The following is a 20,405-nucleotide window of genomic DNA, read 5'->3' as shown; positions in this document are numbered from 1 at the left end:
ATTCAAATCAATAGAACTAGAATCAACTGAACTAAGTTATACATCTGGTGTCTCATATAATACCTTTAATTTTTAATTTCTATTATATAACAGTTTTAAACCATGAAAAATTGTAATTATGTATCGCTTAGATTGTATGAACATTTCTTTCAGTTTTAAGCATTATGGTTAAAGGAGACTTCATTTCCCACAATGCTTTAGTTATTATGCAATCAATATTGACCCTTTTTAAAATCTGAAATCCAAGTAAAAGGCATTTCTGTTACTCTATGCGGAAATAAAAATGTGTTTGGAGAACAGTGTTAATGATTTACACAATTTTGAACTCATTGAGAACAAATAGTCAATGTTTTACCATAAAACTAGCATTGGACTAATGAAACAATTCAGACCAATTAATTGAAAAAGGGTAATGTTTCCTCTTCTCTGATAAATGCATAGATGCTTTCATATGAAGCCCAGCAAATGCATCATTCCAAAAATGATGCCCCAGAGAGAGCAGAAACAAACTAAATCATAACGAATGCATACTCCTAATCATCAAATGTAGTCACAAAACTTCCAAAAAAGTTATAATTCAGGTTGAGGTTACTTTCACTTCAGTGATTCTGCGCTTTGTTTCTTGTCCTTTGTCTTAAAAAATACATTGTCTATGTGACAATCAACATGTGTTAATGTAAGTGGATTTCTACTGATGTGTTTTTACAATAAGTGGCAAGAAAAACAGATAGTTCGAAGTGAGAATCAATTTATTCTGAATACATTTGGGTGACAAAGCAACTTAAAGACACAAAAAAAGAACAGATTATGGAGTAATGTTTACTTCCAGAGTTTCTTGATGGACATGTTCTTCTCACTGTCTTTCTGCATAACCTATAAACATTCAGGAAATTATAAATTAGAGATATCCAGTGAAAACAAACATTCTCCCATTATAAGAACTGGTATGTTTGTATATCATTTGTACCAAGGGCACAATCAAATGTGACCCGGGACCTCAAAACCAGTCATAAGGGTCAATTTGTTGAAACTGAGATTTATACATCCTCTGAAAGCTGAATAAATAAGTTTTCCTTTGACATATGGTTTACTTAATTTCCTAATGATTTTTAGCATAAAAAAACAAAACAATAATTTTGACCCATACAATGTAAAGTTGGCTATTTGCTGGTCCAGGGTCACAAATAAGAAAATGATTTTAGTACCTTTGCTACTGCCATTTCGAAATCTTCTTGGGTTACGTGGACTCTCCTCTCTCTCAGGGCGTACATCCCTGACTCTGTGCAGACACCCTGTCAGACAAGCACAAATAAAGTCAGCTTGTTGAATACGTAATGCCTGGAAATATGCGCAGGTTGAGACTGTGACCTCACCTTGACCTCAGCACCAGACGCTCCTGGCATCAACTCGGCAATCTTGCGCAGGTTAATACCACGCGTCAGGTTCATCTTCCGGGAGTGGATCTTCAGAATGTCCAAACGGGCCTGAGCAGAACAACATAATGCTACAAGGTTAATGCTTGCATTTACACTTTCAATAATAGAGAGTCAGACTAATACAGTCGGGTGTAATTCAGAATCAAGTAGATGCTGAAAATGTAAAAATATATAACAATTCCAGCCTACCTCTTCATTAGGAGGGGGAAATTCAATCTTCCTGTCAATGCGGCCTGGTCGAAGAAGCGCCGAGTCCAGAATGTCAATACGGTTTGTTGCCATGATAACCTGAGGGGAAAAAGAACATTCGGAAAACTCAGACTTTCCTTAAAGAAAAGGATAAAAATACAACTGGAGCCAAGCACAGAAAAAGTATTAATAGAAGATCGAGTAGTTTTGATTTGTCACAGCACCCCTGCTGGTGATGTTTGGAAAGGCAGTTGAATGAGCAATGTAACCATACCTAGCAATGGTAATCATACCCTTTGACCAGTTGGTGCTAACTGCAAACAACGTTATATAGTACTAGGACATGTAATCAGCAAAAGACAAAAAAAAGAAGGAAAGCATGCTTAGTGCTCTCTATTTAGTATGACTATAAAAAAAAAAAAAAAAAAAAGTAAATTCTAAACAAATCTCATTCAGAGCATTTAATAATAATTGTCATTAAATTGTTTTTAATTGCTGCTCAAGTTTTTTTTTTATTTAAATGATAATATTTGAATAGTAATATAATAATAATAAATACTATTTTTATTATTATAGATATACATTTTAAATGGTAAATTAAGTATTTCAGTGATTTCTAAACATTGATTTATTTGTGGCGGCCTGCCACAATATCAACACTGTCAGCCAGAAATAAATTTTCCAAAATGCTTTGGCTTCATTGAATAAACGAGCACTGCACGTTTCAAAACGCGGCACGTGTGTTTTTATTTGAAAGTATCTTTGAAGGGAACTGACTGTCTTCACAAAAGTTTTGATGTCATTTTCCTTTCATCTTTCCTGTAATGCAGTGCTGTTTTGATTACAGCCGTTATAGGAGAAAACACTATTTCTACCGCTTCTTAAGCACCTCCTGCTGGCAGAGAATGAACTTGCATTTTCAATAAGCCTGTGGTTTTATATTTACATTACGTACATATATATTTCCTCCGGGTGAAATGCCGCCACATATAGATTGTAAGTCTGTGTGAAACACTATTTATAATACTTTTTTATAACTTGCAAATTTCTTTCAAATGTTGAAATACAGAGATTTTATTTCTAACAGAAAACCAAATGGACTTTAAGAATTCAATCAAAAGCTACCAACTTCTAAAACCAGAGATGAGAGACTTCTCATGTTAGCATCAGCAAATAGGTTACAGATGTTTGCTTCTCACCTTGATGTTCTTGGTGGCCTCGAACCCATCCAGCTGGTTGAGGAGCTCCAGCATAGTTCTCTGCACCTCACTGTCTCCTCCTGATCCTCCCTCCAGCCGAGATGAGCCGATGGAGTCGATCTCATCCATGAAGATGATGGAGGGCGCGTGTTCCCTGGCCATGACGAACAGCTCTCGCACCATACGTGCTCCTGGAATACACACAGAGACAAACCAGAACATATCAGAACAATTTTGAAAAATGTTAACAATAAAAAAAAAAAAAAAAGCTTTCAAAGCTTTTTGGAGCATGACAGGCTCTGGTCAATATATGCTTTTATAATAAGAAAAAGAGCAGTAGGAACATTCTACTAAACATCTCTTTTTGGGCTACACAAAAAAATAAAAAATAAAAATAAAATAATAATAAATAAAAACCTTCTCCTATGAATTTCTGCACCAGCTCTGATCCAGACACTCTGATGAAGGTACAGTCAGTGTGATGGGCCACGGCTCTGGCTAACAGAGTCTTTCCTGTTCCAGGAGGTCCATACAGCAGCACTCCCTGCAGATCACCACATCACAGAACATGAAGCAGATCTGGTAGGCCAATAGACCAACTATTGAAAAGGTTGCACTCTTTTACATGATAATAAATGATAATAATAATCCTGACAATAATTAATTATGCCATTTGTGCCACTTGCCTTGGGTTGTGCAATTCCTAGAGCCTCAAACAATTCTGGGTGCTTGACTGGAAGCTCAATTACTTCCTTGATCTCTTTGATCTGTTTGTCCAGCCCTCCAATCATCTCATACGTTGAATCTGGCACTTTTTCAACCATCATCAGTGAGACGAGCGGGTCAACTTTGTTTGGCAGGATTTTGTGAAGTGTGTAACTGTCATTTCGAAGTGCTACACGGCAATTTGGAGTTACCTGTTGAAAGTGAGGATTCAGTTTACTATCAACATTAATACAAAATAGCTACAATATCAGTAAAGGTTGAATTTGTTTTCTATTTTATTAGCCACCAGGCAAAAACTGCATCCTCTTCTTAAATTCTGAGGCATTGTGTATGACTGTAAAAACTAGGATGCACAAACTGTAATTTGACATTAAGATTTTGGCTGTTTATGATAAATTAATACTTATTATTCTATACTGGGTTTGCCAGATGTTAAGATTTTAAATTCTCCAATTAGAACTTTTCGTCCAAATGGACACATTTTTACTTTATCTTCTTAATTTGACAACCATACACATGCAATCTTATCGCACTGCAAAAAAACAAACAAATAAATACAATAAAAATAAATCAAATTGTGATGTTCTGCTCTAATAAAAGGCATACAGGCACATATATATATATATATTAGAGAGCTCGGTTCAGTGTTGCTGTCAGTGATATGCGGCTCTCTCTCTCTGCACCTAACACGGCACGCGAGTAACAGCTACTCTGTTCATCTTTTCCAAATCTTGTGTTTGGATGCTTTTAATGTTTAAATCGACAAGGCTTAACAACACGTGAAAAAGATAAGCTTTCGTGGCGATGCGCAGCAGTGGCCCGTCAACTGTCCTGAGCATCTTTTTAGGCTGGCCTCAGCCAGTCGGTTATATAAAATATCAACGTGAAAGTCATCACAGCTTGCTTAGTATAGACCCAGCTCCCAACCCAACTTTGAGAATAGATTAACGGCAATATTTTTTTTTTATCGCCTGATAAGAGTCTCGGCCCACCACATGCTTTTTGCGGTGACTAAATCTGCAAGCAAAAGTGATGAACTAATTTATACAATATATTAATCTCAACTATATTGTTTTTCATGATTCTCAACTATATTGTTTGCAATTGTTGTTGCTGAATAAATGCTTATGCAACCTCAGTGTGCCACAATATAAAGTCTTTATTTTAAGAGAAAAATGCTAACATAGTTTGTTAATAAATGATTAAATGGAATTTTATGGTTTTATCTTTTGAGAGATATTTCTTACTGTTTTTCAAGGTTTTAAAATGTAGACAACGTGTTAATGTATATGATAAAAAAGAACACACAAAGAAAACAGATGAGGTCAAATAAACCCTGTGTACAAGCTGATGCTCTCTTAATTTGTGCTTACGTAAAAGTGCAATAATTGTGAGGAAACGCAAAAAGAGATGTCTCAAATCAGAATAAACTTAATTAATAATTGCGATTATAAATGCATAATAAAACATAATCATGGTCATCAGTTTAAACAGCTAATCCAAAACAAAACACTTACATCATTGATATCAATGTTCTTATCCACATCCACCACAAACTTTCCTTCAGGGTGCACCTAAAACATAGCATAAATACGAATTATTAACAAAACTGCACTGCAACATGTCAACACAAATCATACTCATGTGATTAAGCAGTAAACAATGGCTGTCCAACCTTGACCAGCACTTTCTTCTTGTCCATGGCTCTCACCACCTCTCCTACATAAGAGCCCTGCTCCTGCAGCAACTGAAGCTCCTCACGCAGGAGGCGCACTGAAAGAAACAGGTCATGTCATACTGGTGACAGTCTTAACATATTCTATTCGGCTTATGCAACTGAACCCCACAAAGTGACATTCATGAGAAAGTTGGTTAAAAAGGCCTTACCCTTGGCATTTAACTCGTTCCTTTGAGCCTGTAGACGTCTGAGATTTTGGCTTTTATCATTCACTGTCAACTAAGTAAAGAGAAAGGAACATTCAGACATAACATACCCACGTGAAAAAGAAATGTGCTTAATTGTATACTTCAGATCTTAAAAGTATATTTTTTAGTTGTAGAAAAAATTAAATAAAAGGCCAGTTAAGTGTGTTTAAGGAGATTTTAAAGTTTTTGTTTTGTTTTAAATCACTGTTGTGCTTTAAAGAACTTTAATGTGTTGAATAACGAAGCACATGTAAAGCTGTTGATTAGCATTTTATTTGATACATCACTGAAAAGTAATATTTTAAATGTTCTAAATGTTAGGTTCATCATTACCAAACATGCAATTACAATAATATTTAAATATATGACACTGAACTATGTTTTAGTTTATCATAAATGCTAGTTAGTACATTCAGCAACACATTTTAACCATATTTTAAAACAATATAATTATGAAAATACATAGATATACTTAACTGGGCTTAAAAAATTTAAAATATAAAACATTCTCATTTAAATTGAAAATAACATGCAATTAAGTGTCTGAAAACATTACATCCAGTTAACGTAAAGTCTTTTAAAATTACACTATTTTCGTAATAAACATAAAAGAAAAGCCCTTAATATCTACAGATTAAATTCTTACCTGAAGGTCCTCAATTTTAGAGAGGTAATACTGTCGGAGACCAGATCCTCCTTTACTGTCCTCAATATCCATCTGTAAAAAAATATTAACAATAATATTAATAACATAAACATCGGTTTATTAACAGTCAGTGCCAGGTAAAGTAATTTGACTGTTCACGACGTTTTATTAGAAATTATCCATTTAACATGTTATGATCAGTAATTTGAGATTTCTCATGTTATGCCTCGAAAGTAATTTCGAGATTTCGGTTATGATGTTATGAACTGATTTCGATTCTGTGTGAAGATGATTAGACTCAAAGATGTGATTTTCGGAGATGTCTTCTCTTATCACAAGACATAACGTATTTCTTTTGTTTTAATTAGTGATTTCGCGTGATATAACAAAACATGCATCAAACATATGTTATGTTATAACCAGTTATACCATGTTTTGATCAGTCTCAGTCAGTGTGACACAATGAGACAGCAAACTCTGCTTCAACGCGTCTGAACGTCAGCCGTTTTATCTTACATTTCCAAACATTACAATTATAACAGGTTCCTAATATGTAATATTTGATGCTGATTTATAAAACACAGTTAACTTTGCTGTTCATATTTTACGATTTAATAGAAAAATATCACTTACTTGCTCGGTTCCGTCCAGCGCCATCTTGAACATACAAACTTCCGTCCGTCAATTGCGCTATTTCCGCTTTGTTTTCCTCGGGCAGAATTCCGACTGAAGGATGTGCCCTCTAGCGCCATCGTCACGCTGGAGAGTTTTCCTGACGTTTCATTAACCACGATGGATAATGCAGAATTGGTAACGGTAAGGGGCCAGTCAGAGTTATGGCATGCATTTTTAACATTTAATTCTTGAAATGTACTAGTTTCCATTTGCATGCTATTTTATACTATTAGTACTTATTTTTTGCTTATCTATTTCATTGGGTAGGCTACTAGATAGATACTAGTGCTTATTCTTAAGGCAGAGCTCATTTTTATTAGTTACTTTTTAAATATGTTTTTGTACAGTAGATAGTAGTAATTAGTTGCTACTCAATAGTGAAATGGTATCTAGTTACTACTAGATAGTAGTTAATTAGTAAATAGTGACTAGTACTTCCATTGTTTGTTATTGACTTCTATGGGGATCTGTCAAAAATCTCTGTGTGTGAACTGAACTGAATATATAACAATCAATATATTGAGCATTGTTTACATTCAGCATGTGCATGCTGTCTATTGAACGTAACCAATCATCGCGTTGATCAGCGCTGAGGCAGTAAGTACATAGCATTATGCTTTCCTCAATTTACAAGTTGTAACATTTCTTATAGCTACTGTTTATGGGTGCTGTTTAATACACTTGGCCCAAATGTCATGATATAAATGATGAAGCACTACATGCACAGGATATTTAAAACCTACAAAAGTGTTTTGTCTACAAATAGATGTCAAATGCTTTTCTCGGCTCTTCAAACACACACACACACACACACACACACAAATCCTTTACCGCAACATGTTGTACTTGGTGAAATTACCTTCACTGTCTCCAGTGCATGACATATCAATCTGAATGAGGTAAGGGCAAAATTAGTCTCCCATATTCGTTTTGTGTTACAAGATGTACAGTAACTATGAGAGTACCCCCCCCAAACAGTTCTAAAATGCACCACTCCAAATCTGTAGAAAAGGTGAGGTATTAATGGAGACAGGTATTACCAGATTAACCAGACGCTACATGCATCAACATGATCAGTGTTCGGCTTCAGCAAATGGTCTACCTTCAAGTAGACAGAAACACACCTGGTTTTCTTACTTTTGAATTAAATATTTTATCTGATGATAACATTTAAAATTCATTGAAGTTAACAGTCTTTCAGAACATTACATATAATAAAAATATGTTATACAAAAAATGCATTCACCTGTGAATTCCCCTTTATGGAAACTTTATTAAAATACTTTGATTTCCCAGTACAAAAGGTAAGCATTTGATTGATACAAAAATATAAAACAGAACTAAAGTTGTAAGAATGCATTTATACAAAAATCAAAGGAACAAGAGTGTGTTGCCTTTCAGATCAGCTCTACGGACGACACCTGTGACATGCTGTCAATTAACACAGAATTGTTTCAACCCGTTCCTTAGAAATGCATTTAAAAGTTAGAATTTCATTTTAAAAACATAAATATCAACACATTTTGTTTTTGACCGCTTTATGAACTGAAAGTATTTTCTGTGGTAATCAGCTTAAACCTGCTATATTACTTAAAGGAAAATTTAATTTGCTGTCATTAATGATACTTTAAAACACAAATGACTCCACCAATATGAATACACATATTCAATCCAACTTAAAGAGAAACTTTCCATTAGCTGTATGGAATGTAGAAGTATACACTGAACTGAACTGAACTACTTACTAGCAAAGTTAAATTATGGCTTGAATACTTGAAAGAAATAAGAATATGCTGATGGTTCACATGCACTAAATGGCACAAATTTGGTCACTGCTGTATGGCCTCTGCAACTTCAGTGGACTTTCAACGCAAAAAAAAAAAAAATCTGTAAACACACCAACAAGATGAAGACAGAAAGTCTGGTACAATGAACTAAAACATCTGGACAACCAAATGTGCTGGATTTCCCGCTGGGGTGGAAATACAAAAACATGGCTCTTGAATGCAGTGCAGCACATATTTTCCTGAGAGACCAAATGGAACACTCCACAATATTGAAAATTGAAGAAAAACAGCATTTCATTACTAGTATACTTATTTAAAAGTAACTGCATCTAAACTCAAAAACTGTGCAATTGAATTGTAAAAAATACCCTTTGCAGTCAGAATTGGAAACCTTCAAAAACTAAATGGCAAATGTTAATTGAGTTTGGCAATTACTACTATAAACACAACATTTATGAACAAAGAGTTGTGTTGCATTAGCTACCTATACGGGTTTTAGCCAACAAGCTACAGTACTGTATATCTTACTGTAAAATATACAAAATATGTAATAACAGCAAAGATGAGTGTGATATAAAATGATGCCTCATTTTATAATATATCAGAAAAGATCAGAAAATGAATGCAAAGAGAAAAATACATAGTATGTACTGAAGTTCCGGTTACTGTAAAACCATTTGAAATGTATATGGCCAGATATGTGTAATAGTACAAGTGCTAAAACTGACAAGCAACATACTAAACAATGCCAGCACTCAAACTTCTACATGAAGTTCCTCCACTGGTTTTCAAACAGAAAGCTTCATTCGCATCTGTATTTGTTGAGCCAATTCCTCGGCTGACTGCGGATTTGAGATCTTAAGTCCTCTTAAGTGAGTCGGATTCCCAGTACCTGCTCCAATTCCTGTCTCCTCTGCTGGACCTGGAAATCAAACATTGCACTATTATAGATGCTATAGCAGTTGCATAAACACAGCAACTATGTTAAGACCAGTCACATTACACCAATCTACTTTGTAAAAAATGATGACCAACTTTTTAAGACTAGTCTAAGCAGGTTATGCAACTGACCACTGATGTGTCTTGTAATGCTCACCTTTGAAAATACATAGCGTCCAATAGCTTCTTTGACCCAGGGTGAGTGGTAAAACTCGGTTCTTCTCTCCACCTCTGGATTTCCCACAATGTCTGTCATTAACTGCATAAACCAAGACAAAACATCCATGAATTTCAGATGGCAAATAAAAGAAGCCTGAAGGAAATCCATTGAGGGAAACTGAAAGTACTTTGAGGTCTCTGCTCTGAGACTTGAGCCAGTCCTGGATGAAATCCTGTGGGTTGTTGCTGAAGCTGAGCATGAAGTCTCTTTGGGTTTTCAACTGGTTGATGGATTCAATGGTCTCATGGATCTTATGAGAATGAAAAAGTTAGGTAAAAACTATATATGTTAGTAACATCAGAATTGGTGTCAGATATTTAACATTAGGTCTATTTTATGTCCCTGCACACACACCTTCATCTCCAGGGCACTGATCTCCTGCTGATTAGTTGTGGACGACAGGAAGCTGGTCATCTGAGCCTTCAGAGGGTCGTCCACCTCAACATCGATATCAAAGCATGCAGTCTTCTTCTGATCATTGGGATCCACACTGACAAAAAACAACAACATTCAGATCAATCTACAAATCTATACCTAACAATTTTACACATTTTAGATTTTAGAATAGTCATTAAAACTATGAGATGAAGGTATGGGAATTATATGACAGTTTTATACCAAAACTGTTAAACAAATAAACATTTCTTACAAAGTTTTTTCTTAAAAGAGTTCACATGTATGCTGGACACAAGTTGCTTTTCCCTTCCTATTCAGGTAAATTCACCCATTTAAAATAGACAAAATTTTACTCTTTATAAGAAATTCATATAGAGATATAAACTGTATTCAGAAACATTAATGTTAACGAACACCGGACTTAAATATTTAGATATTTTGTACAAACACCTGATGATATGATTGATGATGATGGGTTCAGGGTGCTGAAGGAGGCTGGCAAGTTTCATAGGGATATCCGAAAATCTCATCCTGTGGCAGCCAAAAATCTGCAGGATTACAGCAGTTCGGTTCAGTTTCATGACGCAGTATAACCACCGAGTATAACCACCCTTCCCTTTGTTGCCTCTGCATAAGGAATGCAATAATAATCTCATATCAAGTTCTAAACCTGATTCTGAAGTTTGTCTGGTTGTTTGTGTTTAATGCCATGCAAGCCTCTGTGGCTATTTTCATGGAGAAATAAAATGATAACAAATTATATTAGGTTTTCAAAATTAATTTTCACAAAAAAAAAAAAACCAAACATTTCTCACAGGGTTAAAACCAGCACAATCTAATAGAAAATGCTTTAGAGATAAAGGGTTTTGGCAGAGAGAACATGTTTGAGGATCTACTGCTAGTATTAAAAACAGAATATCATCCTGGAATGACCTATTCTACAGCGGGTATAGCCAAACTGGTACGGAATTCTGAAGACAATGAGAGTGGAGCAAAACTACTGGCACTAAACAAGGTGTTTCAATAAAGTAGAAGGGGGAATTGCTAGGTGGGACCTACCAAGTCTTCATTAATTTCAAGAGCTGTATTACAGAAACTTCCTATCATAATTCACTTTACATAAGATTAAAAAATAAAAAAAATTCATAAAGGGAAATGATCATGGTTTCTAAAGATAAATAAGATTCTGAGTTAGGAGTTGGTAACACAAGAACTACTGCAGATTTGAGTGTAAACATAACATGGGAAAGTGAAAACAAGTAATCAGATTCCTTGGTTTCAAGGAATTCTGATTACGTGGAAGTGAATAGACTACAAAGAGAAGTGGGCAAAGAACAGAGCCCTGGGGGATGCCTCTGTTGACTGGACAGTAGCAGTGGAAAGTTTCTACTTCTGGAAAAAGACAAATTGCTATCTATCACTTAGGTACAATGTGAACCAGTGCACAGCTGTTCCAGTAATACCAATGGCTTAGAGGCAAGTGAAAGCAAGTTGTGTCAGACAGTGCCAAATAAAAAGCTTAAATATAGGGTTTCAGCAGAGTTTTTCTTTTCTCATAAGTTTTAAACTGAGCTTTAGTGTTTTGGGTTTTGTGAAGAAATTTTTAATTAGCTAAATGTACTTTCTTGCTAAGAGGGCTAAAAATGTTGGTACCTGTCTGAAGTATCGGTTGCAGTTAATGTACTCTTTCTCATGGCAGTCTTGCAGCTTGTTGTTTTTGATGTAAAGCCACAAGGCCTGCATGATACTGGCTCTGGTCTGAGTGTGCACGCCCAACAGTCGTGCCAGGCGTGGATCCAGCTTATACTGCGGAGGCTAAGTCAAGTAGAAGGAGAAGTAAGATGATAGTTCATCATGTCAGTAGAGATGTAGCTATAAACTTTGTAACAAAAAAACTTAGGAAATGAATAAAACTGAAGTCTGATTTTCTTTTAAAGTCCCCATTAGTTTTTTGGCTTTTAGTCTGTGTCTGCAAAAGTAACTTTTTTTTTTTTTTTTTTTTAAAGAGTTTGTCTAGCTGTTAAAATGTACATTTATTAAATCCCTCAAATAGAAAATCATAATTGATGACTAAACGACATAGCTCTGATTTGCCATTGCATTCATATTTTTAACTGTATTCTAATGGTCAAAATTATACTTCAAAAACTTACAACTGAATGTAATCTCGTTATCAACAATTTTCATTAAATTTCACTTCAAGCACAACCATCACAATAAATTTCACAAGTTCACACTTACATATAATTAGCTGAAGTATGGTAATGCATATTTGGCGTGCTGTCTGCAAAGGGCTCCAAACTTAGGAATGGCCGAACCTAGAGTACCCCCCATATAAGTGAAATATGAATTCGAAGTGAGAAGATGGGGCGGAGGATGGATACTGACAAACCGTCAATGGATAGAGGTAAGTCAGCTGTATTTATACCATGGTGTTGATTAACTTAAAGGGTTAGTTCCCCCAAATATTAAAATTGTCATTAATGACTTTTAATGACCAAAATGTATTTTCGATGCTTCAACAAATTCTAACTGACCCTCTGATGTCGCATGGACTACTTTGATGATATCTGTATTACCTTTCTGGACATGGACAGTATACCGTACAAACATTTTCAATGGAGGGACAGAAAGCTCTCAGACTAAATCTAAAATATCTTAAACTGTGTTCCAAAGATGAACGGAGATCTTACGGGTTTGGAACTACATGAGGGTGAGTCATTAATGACATAATTTTAATTTTTGGATGAAGTGACCCTTTAAGTGCGCTCCCCCTGTGCTAATTAGGCTAAGCATCTGATGCGCTCCTCCCGAACCTTATTAATACATTTCATGTCATATAACTATGCATGGGCATATTTTGCCTTTTTGCCCTTATCTTGAATTTGGGTAGCATTTGTGTTCATTTTGATGGCATCTTTAGACCCAAGCCTGATAAATAGACTTTATAAGTGTGTGTGTATGATATACCTGGTGGTCTAGCATGAGAAGGAGAGTACATTTCACATTCACATCCCCTGGTCTCTTCACCTGAAATCCATCTGTCTCCTGAGTCGCAGGCATTCTGTGCCACTAAAACATACAGAAAAAGATATGACTTCAGAAGTAACGGCTGAAGTTACTGTAAGAAAGTACATGACGGTGAGTAAATAATGCCAGATTTTTCATGTTGTGTTTGATGAGGTCATCATGAACATGGTGATTCAAGTAGATTTACTCATATTGTGGGACATATTAACTCAGACTTGTAATATATAAAATAAGAGCATATAACTCAATTATATCATACCTCTACCAAGTGGTTGTCTGGGCCATAAAGTTCTTTGTCCAGTTCAATAACCAGGCTTTTAAAGAAGGATGAAAACTTTCTTTTCTGTTTTCCAGGCTAAGGATAAAGACAAAGATAAAGATAAATAAGTAGAGAAAAGGGGAGAGAGAACACAAGATCTTTTTTCAATGTGTTCATGCTATTGATTGATACTGCATTGTTCGGAGCTGACCGCACTGGAGGAAGTTATTTTAGAAGCAGCACACACTTAGTCACAAACAGCTATTGCATCAGTAGGTGCTTGCACAATGCCTTGCCTGTCCCTCCCTTTTTTGGATTAATTTCACGAAATGGCCAAAAGTTTCAATTGCTTTTCCTCAGAGTTTGGGAACATGGAACAGCTTACAGTACATCTGGTTTGAAGGAGTGAGCAGAGGACATGAGCCAGTGCAGTTAAGCGGGCCAACAGACCAAGACACTCAAGACTGCCAAATAAAAGGCATTAAGCATAGGGGCGGCACATTCAGCTTTATCGAACACTGTTAACTAGCCGTGAAACACTGTACATGGAGTTCTTTACTGTGTGATCCTCACCTTGTTTCACACACATGCAAATAAACACACACATAATCAAACTCATTACATACATCCTCCAGGAGTTTGCCTTCCACTCGAAGTTCCCAGGATGCAACCTTTTCAGCCTCCTCTCCTTCTGGCTTGGCTGGCGTGTAGGTGTTAGAAATATATATCCTCAGTTTGCGTTTTTGCTGGAAGAGTAGAACAAAGAGCAGTGAGGTAATAAATACATAATAAATCTATTTATTGAAATAATAAATAGATTTTTACTTTTCCTAAAAAAATGTGAGTGGTAAAGGACATTCTATCATCATTTACTCAACCCATGTCACTCTAAGTCATGGGTCATTAAAATGTGGTTTGGTTAACAACATTCTTTAAATTATTTATGTTCCACGGAAGAATGAAGACCATATAGGTTTGCAATGATATGAGGTTGAGTATATAATGACAGTGATGTGAGGCATACATGTAAATGACAGAAATTGTTTTTGGAACAACTATAATGTATAATGTAACTAAGAATGGGTTTCTGAATTACTACACTGCATATACCGTGATGGGTTTTTTGATGGCCTCCTGGATCTCCATTCGTTTGCGTGCAATGGTCTGGTCCAGCTTTCTCTCAAAGGCCAGAAGGTCCATATAAGCCTGAGACTCTGGGACCAGATCCCTGATCTGAAAAACACCAAAATCATGAGAAACTATGTACTTCAGCATCACAAAAAAACAGACTTGTACTATTCTGGTTAAACTCACCCTTTGTGGGAGAACTTTGTCAGCCATCTTACGCCTCTTCACCCTGAAAATGTAGAGCAGATGTGTAAGAAACATGACTCAACAACAACATATGTTAAAACATTATTTCAATTACAGTGTGCACAGTTTAAAGTACTGAAATGTTTGCCACATGAATACTCTTAAACAAATATAATGTTGTCCTCTTAAGTTTAACAGTGAAACAATTATTATTCTGCATCTTTCCTTAAGTTCTGATTGAGCTTAAATGTGCAGAAATACTTTATTAAATATTTTGGTCTAAATTAGTAATGTTTTGTATCTATAAATAATTCTCCGGACCAAGAAAAACAAAACAAAACAAAAAACAAGAAAGAGACAAATTAACCAATTCCATTTGGCCTGCTTATAACCAAAAAAGTAAAACAATTGATCCTCAGGTCCACCCATAATTGTAAAGGTGTGGTCACATCTACTCTATAGTGGTCCACTGCCACTTTCACTAAAGTGGTGATGCATGTCACTTTTCACAAATGTTTCTTTCAAAACAAGTATTTTTATGTTGGTCAATACAGAGATTTTGTGAGACCAACTTGAATGAGCAAAATTTGGTAGGCAACTTCCTTGGCCTTATGCGAAATTGATAATCCCATGGATTCCTTTTAAAGTGACCGGATTATTTTGTCTGCTAAATTTTTTCAAGATGCTCCTTATATCTGTGGAAACCAAAAATCATTTAACTGCTTGGATCAACAACAGCCCATCTTTCCTCAACTTGATACTAATTTGAAATGCAAGTTGTTCATGTGTGTATCGCAAATCCCCAAATTTAATATTTATGGTTAAAGGGATGATTAACCCAGAAATAAATATTCCATCATCATTTCCTCACCTTCATGTCTTTCCAAACCTTTATGATTATTTCTGGAGAACACAAAGATTATATTATGAACAATATGGGTAACCAAACAGTTTTGGTGACCACGTTGAGACATTTCTCAAACCATTTTCTTTTATGTCTGACAGAATAAAAAAAGTCATGCAGGTTTGGAACATCGTGAGAGTGAGCAACTAATACATTACCATTTGGGGTGTTCAAAATGCCTCAGCAAACATCAATAATATGAAATTAATCTGCCCTGCGCATTAGCATTTTTTCTAATATAATCTTTAAACCATTTTTTAAATTCACAGCTATGCCATGCTTCTTTGGCAAAACGAAACAAATGAGTCTCTCAGAGAGAAGGACAAAGAAGTCTTTGGTCTTCAGAGACAAATGCCTAACCGCGCTGGCAGATGACACTTTTTGGCTTCAGTATTGCTTATATTTAATATCATACTTGACATCCTGCTCTATAGTAGAACCAGACCACTTTATGCCACATTATTAACATCATCTAATACAAACTTTACTGAGGGCTCCAAAACTGAAACCTTCCTTTGTTTATAAGGCCTCATTACCCAGACTTCAATGGGAACTCTGAAGTGATATGAATGCTACTGTATTAGGGCTGGGCGATTTATGAAAACAAATTATATCTCGATATTGTCAAATATTATCAAAATATGTTTGCATTTACATTTAAACAATACAAAAACTGGGGGAAATAATTAAACTGGGATAAGTATATATATATATATATATATATATATATATATATATATATATATATATATATATATATATATATATATAGCGGCAGCGCTTCTGCAGTGAGGGACGAGCGTTTGTGTGCGCATGGTTGCCAGATTGCTTAAAAGAAGCAAAACATGCAAAACAGCGAAGCTCTGATTCAGGGATTTTAACTCTTGATATCTGGCAACCGCACGTATGAGCATTCACATAGTAGAGGAGTGAAGAGCAGTCCGCAATAACATGTTCCCCTTTTTGGACATTTGGCGTTTTCTTTTTGGAAAGTATGCTTGAATTTGAAATATTCTATATTCACAATATTTTCACATTTTTCATCATCATCAAAATTATTCTAATATTATCGCTAATATTCTATACATCGCCCGGCCCTATACTGTATCTTTAAATGTGTGGTCCTACATGCACAAATATTGATACAAAATGTACTAACCCCCTCCTTGGACCCATAAGACCCCCCGGTTGCTGCTGTTGCGGCTGAAGGAGTCTCTTCCGTGCAGGGTCCATCGCAGCTTGAGGCATCCCGGGTCGCATGGGCATGGCTCCACTATAAGACGGACCGGGCAGAGGGGAACCCATAGACCCCATGCCCCCCATTGGCATTCCTCGGCTGGGTGACATACTCGAGCGCTGTGGGTACGGCTGTAGGATTTGAGGATTACTATTGTGATTACTACTGTGACACTAACAAATAGCAGACTTATTATAGTTTAAGTATGACAAATACACCTATAATTTTGCAATGTTCCATTTTTAACATTGCCAACATTAAGTTAACAAGAAAGAGCTAACTAAATTAGCTAATTACATAATTTACCTGAAGGGATAGTTCCCCTAAAAAAATGAAAATTCTGTAATTTACTCACCATCAAGTTTAGCACAGAAGAAGACATTCTGAAGAATGCTGATGGTAGCCACTGACTTAAAGGGGTCATCGGATGCTACATGCACTTTTACAAGTTATTTAAAGCTGCAGTAGGGAACTTTTGACGCTCTAGCGGTTAATAAACAGAACTGTTTGCTTCTTGCGGAAGAACATCGTAGCCGGAGCTACTTCTCTCTGTTTATGTCTATGAAGAATCACAATGGTACTGGGTTACTCCGCCGCGGTACCCCAGAAGCAATCTAAAATAGTCCGAATATAAACACTTATTATAGGTGCACCCTAGTGATTCAGGACAAGCCAAAAACACGGTTTGGAAAATGGATTCATGGTGTACTCGCTTATTATGTTCATTTTTCTACATTTTGAACACAAACAAAGTTACGGACCACAGCTCTGATTGGTTATTTTTTACCGGGAGCGCATGACTTTCTGCAAATGGCAATAGGACCACTGGGAGGAGCCAGAGGAGCTTGATTTTTTTCACAGATTATCTGTCTCATATTCTACTGTCAGGACATAATGACAGGTTTAATAAATATGTAAAAAATATTTTTTTACAAAAGTTCCCTACAGCACCTTTAAATTGAAATATGTGTTGGCAGTGTGTGAACACAACCACCCTATAATGTTAAAAATCCACCCAGTGTTTTTTTTTTTGTTAAAATATACTAAATTCTTTACCCCTTTCTCAAATTGAGCCGATCTCATGTCATGATGTCACACAGACAGGCCCCTCCCACGATAATTTGATTTACAGTAGCGTTGTAGCCAAGTGGCAACCTTCTGGTCTCTCTGTGAATCCAACACGGAAGTGAACTGGCCGATAGAGGGAGTCAATCCAAAAGACCCCCCCAGCTAATTTTGCCCTATATAGCTAATTTATAACTGTGAGGGGGGTGAACTTTTTTTTATAACTCCTCAGTTTAAATTATATTGCCATTGTTTCACCGCCAGAGCAGATGTAGACCAGAATGTCTGCTAAGCGACTGAGGTGTTTCGTTGTTGAATGTAATAATGAACATAGAAGTCATCATCGACTCCTGACATCTGAGTCGCTGAAGATGCAGTGGATTATATTGGTTTCTGAAGGGAATGCGCCCCTGATCTACCAAAATGTGTCTATCTTCGCGCAAATTATTCGTGGTCCAGCTTTGAATACAATTAAGTGAGTATAATTTTTTTTAAATACATCTTTGCAAATCACCTTTCCTAATAATGTGCTAATTAGCCAGTTTCACAATGAATGCAGCTAAAGTAAACCGTGCCTCTGATAGCAGCTTGGAAGAGAGGGGCGAGGCCAGCAGAGCTCATTAACATTTAAAGGAAAAAGCTTAAAAACTGTTTGCTATGAAGAGAGCTGTTTTTGACAAGGTAAAAAAGGTGTTTTTTACACAACCATTGAGAAATTTAAACCAAACTATGTTACAGAGTTTTCATTAAGACCCTAAAGAATCATATCAACTTGTGGAAAATGTGCATCCGATGAGCCCTTTAAAATATATGGAAGTCAGTGGTTACCGTCACCTGTTTGATTACCATCATTCTTCAAAATATCTTCTTTTGTGTTCAACAGAAAAAGGAAAAAACTTATACAGGTTTGGATCAAGTGGTAGGTGAAAAAAATGATGGCAACATTTTCATGTATGAGTGAACTAGGCCTCTTATAAATTATTATTAGAATCAAATGTTGTATCTGTAAAACTTGTGCTAACATGAACTAACAAAGAACAAAGTTATTATAGAATTTACAAATTTTAACAAAGAGTAATACTGTAAGAAACATAATACGCTTTTGTTGATTTTTTAGTTGTTAAGTAATAGAAACTTACAAAATACCTGGTTGGTACAGTAATGATAACAAACGGTTTTTAACTTTTTAAGTTAATGGGATAGTTAGATAACTTTAATGATACTCATGGTACTCAATGCAGTAAATACTATTACATGGTTTACGTTCGAACACCTTATTACAATGTCCAGTCCAAAGTATCACCACTTTATATTACAAAATGTAATAGCATTACCATGCCAATTTTTTGTCAGTGGCTGAACCGATAGTTTGCAGGTATTATATTCAAAGTAAAGCACGCGTGTTGTGTTCATGGTGTGACTCAAACGCGGAAGTAGATGTTTGTTCTTCGAGCTCTTAAAAAGAATTCAAAATTTCAGTATTTTCTCTTTATATTTCTGTAAAAAAAAACAAAAGGAGCATCCTTATATTTTATGACAACGTTTACTTTCATAAATATCGTCATTGTTGCTAATGCAATGACACTTCCTATATATGGCAGAAGGGATTTGGAGCTAAGGCGTGATGCTAAACGCTTCAAAGAACAAATAAAGAATGGTCCCTTCACTTACCTGGTGGTACTGGTTTGGGGTACTGCCCATCACTCTGAAGAGTGAATTCTGCGGCATTGCTGGCATTCTCATGGCGCTGCTGTGACCCGAGGTCATGGGGTTTATCGGGGTACTGGGGTTAACGGGGAAACCTGACAAAACCGATCTAGAAGCCATTTTATATTATTTCCGCCCCGCTAATAATTAAGAAACTAATCCAAAATTGTTACTGCCACTCAATTATTTTTTTGAAGTTCCGTGTTTCCGCATAGCGTTCAAATTTCTATATATTCTTCTGTCGCTAAGTGTCGGTCGATGTCGGTTGAGTGTGTCAACTCGTCCTCAAAAAGCATATCAACCACCCATTTATCATAATGGTTTCCTTTCAACAACATTTTAAAATCCTGACCAATGTCTACAGTCATCAGTGTGTGTGCCTTCTCAGATCTCCTCCCTCTGGGTTGCCAAATAACTTTCCCTCAAATCCTCCAGGCTTCTATACTCGTAAACGGGTTAATTTAGTATACAAAGATATTTTGAACATGAAAACGCGGCTGTGTAGTGTGTAGTTTCCTCGCTCAGTTCTTGGTGTTGCTCAATTTGTTGACAATTTTTTAAGAGTAACATTTTTAATCTGGTCTGTCTCAGTGCCAAGTAAATCTATTTAATTTAGTTAGAGAATCGACATTCTAGGGATATGAACAAGTGTAAATGTGTGCTTATTTTAAAATAAAATACTGGCAAACGGTTTCAAATAATTATTTTACAAAATATTTTTGTTCTTGTGCGTTTACTGTGCTTCTTTCT

General features: G+C 35.9%; 2 protein-coding genes across 3 annotated transcripts; both read right to left on the bottom strand.

The window, feature by feature from the left end:
- Nucleotides 1-731: 731 nt before the first annotated feature.
- Nucleotides 732-6,843, bottom strand: LOC127969257 (26S proteasome regulatory subunit 8). The gene is made up of 12 exons (XM_052571104.1): nucleotides 6,756-6,843; nucleotides 6,123-6,194; nucleotides 5,438-5,507; nucleotides 5,226-5,323; nucleotides 5,068-5,124; nucleotides 3,507-3,741; nucleotides 3,242-3,364; nucleotides 2,825-3,015; nucleotides 1,626-1,724; nucleotides 1,374-1,484; nucleotides 1,206-1,292; nucleotides 732-873 (listed from the first exon to the last, which is right to left on the bottom strand). The coding sequence occupies exons 1-12, from the start codon at nucleotides 6,786-6,788 to the stop codon at nucleotides 820-822; spliced, it is 1,230 nt and encodes a 409-aa protein (XP_052427064.1). The 5' UTR covers nucleotides 6,789-6,843; the 3' UTR covers nucleotides 732-819.
- Nucleotides 6,844-8,050: 1,207 nt separating this feature from the next.
- Nucleotides 8,051-20,078, bottom strand: LOC127969255 (SWI/SNF-related matrix-associated actin-dependent regulator of chromatin subfamily D member 2-like). 2 transcript variants are annotated; one of them, XM_052571100.1, is made up of 14 exons: nucleotides 19,620-20,078; nucleotides 16,806-17,014; nucleotides 14,743-14,785; nucleotides 14,539-14,661; nucleotides 14,055-14,174; nucleotides 13,429-13,524; nucleotides 13,110-13,211; nucleotides 12,381-12,457; nucleotides 11,793-11,954; nucleotides 10,590-10,766; nucleotides 10,098-10,233; nucleotides 9,871-9,993; nucleotides 9,681-9,782; nucleotides 8,051-9,506 (listed from the first exon to the last, which is right to left on the bottom strand). In XM_052571100.1, the coding sequence occupies exons 1-14, from the start codon at nucleotides 19,773-19,775 to the stop codon at nucleotides 9,453-9,455; spliced, it is 1,680 nt and encodes a 559-aa protein (XP_052427060.1). In that variant the 5' UTR covers nucleotides 19,776-20,078; the 3' UTR covers nucleotides 8,051-9,452. The 2 variants fall into 2 exon arrangements, with proteins under 2 accessions (XP_052427060.1, XP_052427062.1); XM_052571102.1 differs by lacking the exon at nucleotides 12,381-12,457 and having other exon boundaries at nucleotides 10,590-10,687; nucleotides 19,620-20,075.
- Between the last annotated feature and the right edge of the window lie 327 nt (nucleotides 20,079-20,405).

This window comes from Carassius gibelio, chromosome B12 (assembly GCF_023724105.1).
Source record: "Carassius gibelio isolate Cgi1373 ecotype wild population from Czech Republic chromosome B12, carGib1.2-hapl.c, whole genome shotgun sequence".
Lineage (NCBI taxonomy): Eukaryota > Metazoa > Chordata > Actinopteri > Cypriniformes > Cyprinidae > Carassius > Carassius gibelio.
This window is presented reverse-complemented; position numbering and strand designations above follow the sequence as displayed.

Bases quoted from the DNA above. Each gene is read 5' to 3' on its own strand.
- LOC127969257 (XM_052571104.1), bottom strand. From the start codon at position 6,788: ATGTTCAAGATGGCGCTGGACGGAACCGAGCAA. The intron at 6,195-6,755 runs GTAAGTGATATT...ATTTTTTTACAG, and splicing joins CGCTGGACGGAACCGAGCAA to ATGGATATTGAGGACAGTAA. The intron at 3,742-5,067 runs GTAAGTGTTTTG...CACTTTCAACAG, and splicing joins AGAACATTGATATCAATGAT to GTAACTCCAAATTGCCGTGT.
- LOC127969255 (XM_052571100.1), bottom strand. From the start codon at position 19,775: ATGGCTTCTAGATCGGTTTTGTCAGGTTTCCCCGTTAACCCCAGTACC. The intron at 13,525-14,054 runs GTATGTAATGAG...CTTTATCCTTAG, and splicing joins AAGGCAAACTCCTGGAGGAT to CCTGGAAAACAGAAAAGAAA. The intron at 9,507-9,680 runs GTGAGCATTACA...TTTGATTTCCAG, and splicing joins GACGCTATGTATTTTCAAAG to GTCCAGCAGAGGAGACAGGA.